Source organism: Opisthorchis viverrini, assembly GCF_000715545.1.
Source record: "Opisthorchis viverrini unplaced genomic scaffold opera_v5_74, whole genome shotgun sequence".
Classification (NCBI taxonomy): domain Eukaryota; kingdom Metazoa; phylum Platyhelminthes; class Trematoda; order Opisthorchiida; family Opisthorchiidae; genus Opisthorchis; species Opisthorchis viverrini.
The window spans coordinates 250,105-261,125 of NW_008751731.1; the positions used below are offsets into that span (position 1 = coordinate 250,105).

The 11,021-nt window shown below is 44.9% G+C and overlaps 1 protein-coding gene across 1 annotated transcript in view; it reads left to right on the top strand.

Annotated features, from left to right (window-relative positions):
* The window catches only part of T265_13523 (hypothetical protein), a gene marked incomplete at both ends in the record, with an annotated part of 64,064 nt that overhangs the window by 32,783 nt on the left and 20,260 nt on the right, over window positions 1–11,021 (top strand). Inside the window, one exon of the mRNA XM_009169290.1 lies at window positions 8,454–8,783. Within this exon, the coding sequence (XP_009167554.1) occupies window positions 8,454–8,783 (330 nt within the window). The remainder of the gene's footprint in view (window positions 1–8,453; window positions 8,784–11,021) is intronic.

Sequence of the window (11,021 nt, forward strand, 5' to 3'; positions counted from 1 at the left end):
TCATTATTTCATCGATGACGAAGTTGGACAAGAATGGGGAGAGTGGACATCCTTGTCTGACACCACTTTTTGTAGGGAAGCTTTTGGAGAGCTCACCATACACCCTCACCCGCCCAGAAGTATGAAGAGATTGAGGGGGAAGTCAGTTCGAGCGCAGTACTTGCGTCCTGCATCCCTGTTTCTGACAGACAGCACACATCAATGCAGAGAGAATCCAACATGCGAGCAAGAGCCTTCGGTGTGCGAACACTGAAGCCGGCTAGGTAGACAGGCTTTTGGGGGTTGAAAACGGACTTCGAAGTGTTTAGCGTTGTGACTGAACTCGGGCGTACAGGGGCTGCAGTTGAGTGTGATGTAGAGTGATGGGAGAGTGATGTGGAACAGAGCAAAACGGTAAGTCCTAGAGCTGGGACCTGCGGAGAAAGTATTCAGATTTGGACTGGGGAGGGTGGAAGACGGAAAACGTGAAAGTGTAAGAAGGGAGGCGTCAGCAGTAGCCTCTTTTCACTTACCTGCCCTGCTGTATGCAGCAAGTTAGGCGACCTGGTTGATGGCACCACGCGATGGCCGATGTAGCATGAGAGTATTGTTAGTTATGAATATCATGGTTGTACGAGGGCTGAGATTCTGCCAAGGCGCCCACACCTAGACAGGAGGACGATTAGGGTCCTCAGCCAAAGCTTTGGCTCAAAAGCCGAAGCGCAAGACAGCGATGTTTGGCGGGGAATGCAAATGCATTACCATTTCTACGGAACAAGTCGCCAGATGTTCCAACCCCCAACCTGGAGAGCCAGGAGACTGTCTTCGTCAGATCTCTACCCATGACCAACCTGGTATGACTCTGTGAGTGTCGCGCCGCCATCCCCCAATGGGTCACCGAGGTGCACGAACCGTCAAACTACGGTAAGGTTCAGTCTCCTCTTGACCGTAAGATAATCGTTCAGATGTAACACCCCTTCGGTACCTAGCTGCCGTGCCATCCAAAGGAAGCACGAGGGCTGGGATACTGCCAGGTTGCCTAAGCCTAGACAGGGGAAGTTGAGAGGCAGAGATCGGATTCAAACTACGGACCTTTCGATCAGCAAGTTCGTGCTTTAACCACTGAGCCATATCGAGCCATTGGAATTAGCGGACAACTTAAGTTTGTGTTCTACTGCTTTTTGCATGTTAAGCTTTTTCACACTATATCTTTCGCTGGTCTAGAACTGTTGACGCTGGTAGACTGTCCAACTTCAAGGCACTTGCATCGAAACCAGTCGCTAACGTTGCAACGTTATGCATCACTGAGTCAGGCTCAGTTTGTAACCCAACTGAGTTAAAATCTAGTAAAGATGAGTCCTTGGAGTGCTTTTGCGCTCTCAATTTGAACATACAGTTGTACCGAATTCAGGACTCAGTGAACGCATACACTTTCCAAAGAGAAATTCAAAAGTAATGCATTAAGCGAAAAACTGAGATAGGTTTATGAATACTCATAAATGCATCAAAGATCTCCCAGTTTGTTGAACTCGCGCACCTTTTGTTCTGATTTCGAATGGTCCTATACATACAAAGGGTTTTTTTCAACAAACTCAACACGAAGTGAATTGCTGATCGATGGCCTCCAATAGTTGTGTTTAAGCATACTTTGGAACTGTTACATCCTGTCACTAATATGGAGATTGTTGAAATTATGAGTAAACGTTAACCTCACAGTTGCGACGTCATTACCACCGGAAATTACTTCTTAGTAAAGGAATTCTGTACACCATTCTTATAACGCAGTAAGATATGAATCACGTGGAAATCCGGCAGAGCCACTGTTTCGTGCACAATGACTCTTGTATTTCTTCAATGTGTTGCTAACTCTGCACGACACTTGTTTTTCGTCATTAAACGGATCGATAGTCGGGTTTATTTTACCCGGGGTTTATAAATGGCAGCTACAATACATAGTGAAAAACTGGTGAGCTGCGTTGATTTTCGTTGGTTTTACGCCATTGGCTGTTTACTCATCTTTTCCCAGTGAAAACAGACCGAGCGGGTGCCGAGGACGGATACGACAGGACACCGCTGTGCCGAAAAGCGGTATTTTTTCACAAAGCGTAATTCTCACGTGGCCGCCTATAGTGTCTTCTTAGTTCTAGGATTCTGATCGGAGCTGGTCGTAACTCTGTATCATCACCCAACCAAGCTTGATGATTTGCATTTCAATCAAGATAAAAACACTTTTAGTCGCCACGTTTCCGATTTCGAAGAGTCTGGGAGTTGTTGTGGTCCTTCTTCCCGGATGTGTTCCACGTAACCGTCCCTGTGTTTGACTGAAACAGTTCCAAAATGGTCGCTACCCGATTTTGGTGGTGTCTTAGCTACCGGTTTCCATATTGTGTGGTTGAGCGTTTAGGGGTATAGACACCTGCTCAACTGGAACGAGGTCCCCTCTTCATTCATTCTCTTTTCAGTTTAGGACGTTAAAGGTAACTACATAAACCTAATGGTTTTAGCGCAGGAAGCATCTATGTCCACTAATGTTGTCGTCTCTGATGATGTCTTCACTACTCTCAGGACGACATAACCCAATCCTGCAAACTTGCCAAACCGCCCGGATCAGAGTGCATAGTACACTCCACAAGAAGTTATCGTTTGTGAGGTTTAAGACCCGTGGTCCCGTCCTGCATTCGTGGAAGATCGACGGAAATGCTGTGACGAAAAGGCGAATGACCAGATCGCTGTAGCACCGTATTCCTACATCACATAGAGCCAAGGTTGCATGCAGCTCAATCTCACCTGCAGTATGAAGAATGTAACGAACGATCCCATATCTTCTATGTAAAGCAGAAGTACGGGCACGGATGTTGCATGTTCTCATCTTCAACGTGATGTCGTTCATGCGTTAACCATATTTAGTGGAGAAAACGCATGTCTGCATCTTACGATTGACCGGCTTTTGTTGGAGTGCTTTGGTGAACAGTGTTGTACAGTGACTTGTATCAAGTAGTTTTTCGCTCTGAGCACATCGGGTGGGAACACCGGATTAGTAGTGATGAAGTGCGTTGCATGGCTTTCGGAAGAAATAACTGGCTCACGATAAATTAACCGACCACATTGCATTGGTTGCGCTTGTTTGGTCATGTGCTGCGTATGCCAGTCGACCGATTTCCTTTTCGCACAACCATGCGTAGGTTGGAAACGAGGCAGGAGAGGTCAAACTACGACTTAGTGTGAAAGCCATTACATGCCAACTCAACTGTGCCGATCATTGCCGTCTTCCTGGATGGGGACCTCGAGGTCGGACAAATAAATGGTTTGCGACATTGTCAAACATGGCCCAGTCACGTTCTCAATGTCTCCCATGATCCGCGCTGAGGTCGGACAAATAAATGGTTTGCGACATTGTCAAACATGGCCCAGTCACGTTCTCAATGTCTCCCATGCATCCGAGCTGTTACCTTCAATGCATAGCCCCCCCCCCCCCGATCTCCCCAATGAAACATATACTGTCACTACTGTATTTACGCGTCTATCATATTGGCTACTGCACCAAGTGCGTTGTTATCTGCCCCACCTCCAAATAATCGACAAACGAAACTGTGGCGGTTGTAACCACTGTAGGGCAAGTACGCGGTTTTTACAGCTGATGATGATGCTGAGCAGGAGAAGGAAGATGAAATACATAGTCCTAATACCTTTCAGCCAGCAGCAATTCGAAGTTAAAATAGTTATTTTGCTCTTAATTTGTCTTGTGAACTTGAATTCTCGACTAACGCGTGCACATTCTACCGAGCTGTCGCCTTCCTTGGATCCTCTAAATGAGAGCTCCAGACACAGACCGGATGGTCCGTGGTACTAACCCTACTCCGACATCTCTACTGCTCCTGGGCAACCTGGTGGTATCTCAGCCGTCGTGCTTCTCCCGGGTAGTATGGCAGCTGGGCACCAAAAAGTGTTCCCCTGATACGTCCGACCACCGAACAAATTAAGACAGGGGCTCTTGTCCTGCTACTACTACGCACTAGCGGCAAACTTTGAACGGAGAGCAATGGTGGAGTAAGTTGGCTTAGCGGATTGGGGAAGGGGTAGGGGTAAATGGTACTGAAAGTGATTCGTTCGATAATCTGACATTGTCGGACGTGTTTACGCTGTTCAGTGGAAGTGCACATAGGCTAATAAACCACAACAAGGGGGAACTTTTCTGCGGAGATTTAGGCGAACAAAGGGAGAACTACTGGCGTTTTCTTCGATAAGTCTACGGATAGACCTTACCCACTGAAAGGGGCTGATTTCCATAGTCTCGAGATTCGTTCCCCTCCTTGAAATTGTTTTATTCTTATCAATCCCCCGCACATTACATACAAATGCTAAGATCCAGTCTGTCTTCAACTGCGCACCAGGTAAACATCCTTTGGTACCTGTTTATGCAGCCAGCTCTGAACCAGAACGTAGACGTTGCTTTTGGCAATTTTTTATATACCCAACGAGACCGATATTAAATAATTCCTTCTGTGATCTACGTGATTTGGAACTGTGCTGGATTTTTCAACTGATATAGATTGTTGTCCTAGGGTTCGATCGTTAGTGCGCAAAATCTGGTGCAGCACAGCAGAGTGAAGTTCAATAGCAGATCAATCACGTGATGATAGCTGTTGATCGTGATCAATATGTTTGCCATGTGTTCAGCTGATACAATAAGGATGCGTACTTTGTTTTGTGTGACTGTAAAGCAAACAGCCTCTTTTAATGATCGGTGATAAACTCAGTAAAAGGGGCACCACTTCTCATGAAAAACGCAGCCTTCGCCGTTTTCCCACGGTTGGTGACAGTATGGAATGAAATGTCAAACTGCGGTTCCTCCATTGCTCTTTAATTCTCATGTGAAAAGTGCGCCCCTATTTACTTTTCTATATCCGATATCAATATATGAAACGCAGTTTAAATTCTGGTGGAGTTATTCTCAGTTCCATTTAGCACAAACACATGAACCGTCACTTTAAAGTGACTAAACAAAGTGTTGCGACCAAACGACCCGGATTTAAGACACTCAAGGCGTTAGAGATCACGCGCCCATTATTTTCTCGAAGTCATGAATTCCTATGTTGAATATTGCGGTCGAGAAATAACACACCCGAAGTTGAGTGGGATTCTCAATGGATGGAATGAATTTCTGGTCAATCGTTGGTGGCATCTGATTATGCCGAATCAAGGCCACCTCTGAGAGCACTCGTCCACTTAAAGGTAATCTTAAACCTAATTAACTAGAGAACTTTTCAGAATAATTTGGGTGGTTTGGTAACTTTGTGGACCACAAGGGAAATAGCTCAACCCACTCGTTGTCCTGGGGTTCAAACAGATCTGGAAAAAGGGCGAATGCTAAGCTGTCCGGTGGATGATGGATCCGTTATTCACTCCAATGTGTCTTGCCCAACGAGTGTCGATCGAACTCGGAGTTCTGCTTCTTAATGATCCAGCCCTTTTTTCAAGAATGGACATCCTCTAAAGCGGTAGAAAACGGCGCTTACAGGTGATCTCTTCATTGCTTCCTTTTAACCACACAAGGGAATATCCTTTTGAATTTATAGTGATTCGTCGATGAGAGACGTTTTCGGGGAAAAGGTATCTGAGCTTGCTCTGGAGAGGTAACCTACTTTCGGGGATAAGTGTGCCAGATCCGAATTCAGTGTAGCAGGTCGTGGAAAGTTATAGAATAATAGTCTGATTCCATCGACGTCTATAAATCAGATGTTAATCGTTGATTCACAACCATAGCCTTTCCATAACCATTGTTATATCGCTGATGGGAAGACGAGCACACTTATGTATCAACGCGCTCATCTTCGCCATCAGCTCACGCTACTTTCTAGGTTCGGGCTAACGATCCAACAGGACCGGGCAAACAAGCAAGTGTGGATCATCCAGGAGTCCACCGATCCGAATAACCTGTTATCTGACAAATTTGACGTACCTGTTTCACGAATCTACATGCACTTTGCAGTTATTAGTAACAAAATAGTGATCCTAACTTGTGCGTGTCGGTCGACCGCGCTGAAATCTCATCCATGCAACCCACCATTGCACAAGTTTAATGGTCAGGGTGCAGTTCTAGTCCGACGTTTCTATTGGGCCGTTAGTTACCAAACCAATCAGCCTGTTATATCTTGACTTGGAAGCCACGGTTGAAAATCACTCTGACCTTGTCTGGTGTTGCCTAGTTGAAGGGCACGGGCAGCAAACTTCGAAAGTATTGGGGTTTCTGAATGAATTCATTTGTCACTAACACAGATATGACGTCGATATTTGGTGAGGCTAGTGTCCATAGATGTTAGTGGATCGTGCAACACGGTACGCGGATATCTATTTTCTCTGAATGGCGTCTAAATCTCTGAATGGATTTCCAGAGTAGGTGGTGATCAGTTGGTAGTTTACCAGGTAGGTGGCTGTTGATATGTTCGTCGAGTTTGGCGATTAGTTTTCAAGCATACGTTTCCGGTGCACCTCCAGGTCAGCATCAAATCGCTTGTCCTGACAAGTACTAGCAGATAAGGAGGCATCGGTTGTTCGCTTCATTTTTGACAAGACAGATCGACGTAGAATCGATCCGTGTTCTCTGATCGGAACTACTTTTCTAGTTTTTTCAACGGCCTGTGATAAACTTTGTCCCCTCCATTATATGAAAGCGGTAACACATTCTACTTGGATTTATTTCGCCTTTATGAAAAGTTTTGTTCGTTTGTTTGTTTTCTCGAACGCAAACTTACTCTTTGAGGTAAACTTCTTGTTTCATTGTAGTTGTGTTTTGCTGCATATCTTCCAAAGCAATCTTCACTCCTGCTTTTTCTGAGTACGATCGATATTCTGATCTAAAATGAACATCGACTGGAAACGAGGACGTTTCATTTTCAACCGAAAAGTTGTAACCACACTACTGTTGACTTTTGTCCGATTTTAAAATTTCTTGCGGCGCGATTCCAACACCATATCCAATAGAGCACACCTTGCTGGCCTCCTCAGGAACAGCATTTTGCTACTAGTGTTGGTGAATTTGCAACCATAGAAAGGTAGACAAATGTACGCCTGAATTCTGCCGTAATGTGTCATTCATTGGAATCAGTACACGGCGTGTTGCTGTTCTGTGGCAAGCGAGGATCACTTGATAGCTAATGTATTCATCGATAAGTTAGTCAAAATCTAACCTGATTTTGGCCATTGCCACGAGAGGATAGGTTCCAAATTTGTGAAAATAAATTTCCGGTTTTAGATCTGAAACCGATCTTCAATTAGGTTAACCAAACTCGCGCCCGTCCTAAAAGGTCGTTCACAATTGCCGTATGCCCCCTGAACCGTACCAGTTTTCTATGCCCGTGGATGCATAACTTTTCTGTGGGAGGTAGTAAGTGTCACTCTTTGGAGACTAAAATCGTGAACTTCCTGGAAATGTAGAGGTGGCCTGTGGAGTAGTAAGAAACTCATTGTGGCAAGCTAAGTGCGATTTCTCCGGGAAAATTTTGGGAAGTGCGGTAACTGTTGAGAATATCTTAATGCGTTGTTGATATTCTGGTGAACTTTCGCGCCTTTTACACTCAATCCCAATGTTTACCCCGGCTCTTTCCATGTTTCCCAAATGCTCCGTCTGACTTCTCCGTGGTGAGTTACTCACCATGCGAATGAAACTGGCGTTCTATGTTTTCCGTGTACTATCAAACTGATTTCACAAGAAGTTTCGTAACAGAACCGTAGAAAGTCTGCCTTGAAGGCCTTGCAGTGGATGGAACACAGAGAAGAATGAATATATCCTAACCTACTGGGAAGTGTTCGAGGTTTTCCGTGTACTATCAAACTGATTTCACAAGTCTGCCTTGAAGGTCTTGTAGTGGATGGAACACAGAGAAGAATGGAACTGTTCGAGGTCTTGCTGTTAATAGCAGGGATAAGAACTCGTGGAACGGTAGTAGTGATCTGCTAGGTTGCTTCAAGGTCATTCAAGTTGGACAGCGGTTGATGAGACAGTAGTACACCAGCACTGATGCATCACTGTTTATTCATTCGAATCAACTTATAGTATGGTTCCAGTTGTCTTGTGGAGTTGTTTCTGAATTTTTCGCAACTGTTTAGAAAATATCGATACGATAGATTTGTTTACTCCGACTTCGGTGAAGAAAGCTCGATTTTCCAGTTTCCATTTTGAAATCTACCCAACTTTTCTGTAGTACTCAATTAGGTGGATAGTTTGACTTCAGAGGTCAAAAGTGACCCGAAGCAAGCTTTTGGGGTGTGAGACGTTCGATTTCTATACTGTTTGAGGATTGAGGTCACACACTTTCTTATTTCATGTCCGAAATGTCAGTTAAAGTTTCTGAGTTCGTTCCTTTTCATGTAGTTGAGATTCCAGGTCAATGGGTTTTGACTGTTTACATTCTAGCGTCAGTGCATTTTTAAGGATTACCGGTTCAGCTGAATACCTCTCGTTTATTTTGGTGTAGCGCCTCAAACAGTCCATCGCTCGGCTGCTAAAAGATAATTCTATCCGTGCTCCACGTAAATTGGAACATATATTCTACAGCCTTCAATCCCTGAATGCCCAGTTTGCTGGAAGCATCCGACCCAACGGGCAGTACACATTTGTGGAGGAGTATTTTACTTGTCCAGTCCAGTGTGACGTGTGTTCAATCCGCTGTTGCCTCGGAGTTGGACACACGAAACAACCGCATCAAGCTAGTATGAACACTTCTGCTGACGGATCCGAACGGAAAGCGAATCCAGCGGGGTGCCGATACGATCCATCCTTGAAAAATAAGTTGTACTATTGTAAGGTAAGTCACTCATATATGTTTCTCAGCATTCCGAGTGGTTTTAGCCCGCTGTTTTCTAATTCTGGCCACTGTGTTTTCAAGTATACCGTCCTATGTTTTGTGTCTCAGGTCTTCAGTTTGCTGTGCTATTCCATCTGTCTCCTGTCTATTCAATCTTTTGGTTGTGCATAAACGCAGACCTCGAGCTTATATGATAAATAGGTGGTAATACTACTACTACTACTACTAATACTAATTAGGTTTGGTAAGCGACTTCACAATCGATAGGTTGTTCACGCCTGTTTTAAACCTCCATTGGTTCTAATTGATTCAGATTTCTTTTACGGATAATGTACCCTAGGCCAGATGACAGTGCTTGAACGTCCTGTTTGCGGGAATTCGATGTGCATCGGAATTAGACAGAAGCGTCGTTTGGGTGAACTTTGATAGTGAGGTTTTTTATACGCGAGTGAAAACGTTGGGTTTATAGACTTACTGCAAATGCTGTGGTAGTTACATGCATCGAGCCAACTTTCCAAAGTGGAGTTGTGGTGCTGGGAACTTTACAGATTACCAAAGCCTTTCTTTCATTCTTTATGGGTTGATTTGCCTGCACGCTTGGTTGTTGCGCTCAAAATTGACAGTAACTTATCTAGGAGAAGCCATAGGGACGGTTTGTCGAGTTGAATACATCACGATTGGTCGCTGTTTCACCAGACCGTTGCTAGGCCTCCCATAAGATGACAGGGGAAACGTATGAAATGCCATTCACCTATGGGACGTGGCTTTGGTTTGGACGGTCTACGACTCCAATCCGGCCGAGTGCTTGAATCGAACGGTTTTTGGCGCCCACACGTAATGGTAGATTTCAGTGGTTTCCTTCCATCTGAATGGTTTATGAACTAGAATAATGGTCACCGGTTCTCAATGGATTACTGACAATGTTTCTCTGTGGTTTATCAACAAAACACTCTGGGTTGGATCCCTAGGAAATCCCCTCTCCAACTTGACTGATCCGGTCGTGTTCCCGAGAAACGAACATGGGAAGTATGCTTACCAATCATTATTGGCTCTCTGTTTCAGCTCACTCTTGCAATTAGAGCCAAACAATATCGACTTATTGGCGATGGTGTACTCCTTAATGCTTGTGTATCTCAATTACACGACCGCTTCAACTCGTGGAAGCGTAGCTCTCGCCCCAGAAACGAACTGACAGTCTCAATCAGCAAGCCTTAGTGAGAACCTGCAGTATTCTCTACCGCTAACAGCAATTCAACTAAGAATTCCATCGCGACTTTTATGCATTCAAGACCTCAGTTCAGCGCTTCAGTTGAACACCATCCATATCTCCAAAGAACGCTATGGTTTATGTTTGTCGCGAAATACCGAGGCAATGGTATCATGACGTGCAGGTTTTGGTATAACACATAACAACAGAGTCGAATCACAGTCACTCTGCCAGTGGACCTTGTGCTTTGAAAATGAGGAATGTGATAGAGTGTGGCGTGTATGCACCAACGACCGTAGTTCACGTATGGTCCAAGACCAGTTTCAACGCTGACCGCATTGCACGCCATATAAAGTCTCCAAAACTGATTTTGTGATTCTTACCGATGGCTTAAGTGCTTGGACTGGTATTCTGTTTTATCTAGGAGGCCGCTCAGATAGTGCGAGACAGCTGGTGAATTTGCTTTCTGAGCATCAGCGTCACCCAACCCGGAGAACATGACCTAGTTTCCTGAAAGATGGGGAAATATTTTTAAAAGGATACAGACATACTGATACAGATATAGCCATGACAGAGTAGATCATCGTCATCAAAGACAGCAAAATAGTGTTGGCAACTGATGTTTCACTGCCGTACAACCATACGGTTCGTCTAGTTACATATATGTAATGTTGAAAGCCCTAGGGTGAAAAGAACAGAAAAAGAGTGAGCGAGCGAGGGGGCCTAGTGCTGGCCTATGTTAAACATTCTGAGATGCCTACACCTCCGACCGCTCAATCAGACAATCTGGAAAGGAACTGACAGCACGAACGCCACTGACATCGGTTAGCCGCCATTTCTTGCAACGTCTCCAGCCAAACACAGACGGGGTCACGGGGTCCCCATCCTGGAAGTCTCACAACACCAACAACACCCAAACTCGTCGTGATCTCTTTCACACCTTTTTGCCAAGTCATGTGCTATCCACCTCGCGGTTTGCGCCATCCTGAAGGAGGCACGGAGAACAACACTCGTCTCGGTAGACGGTGTTT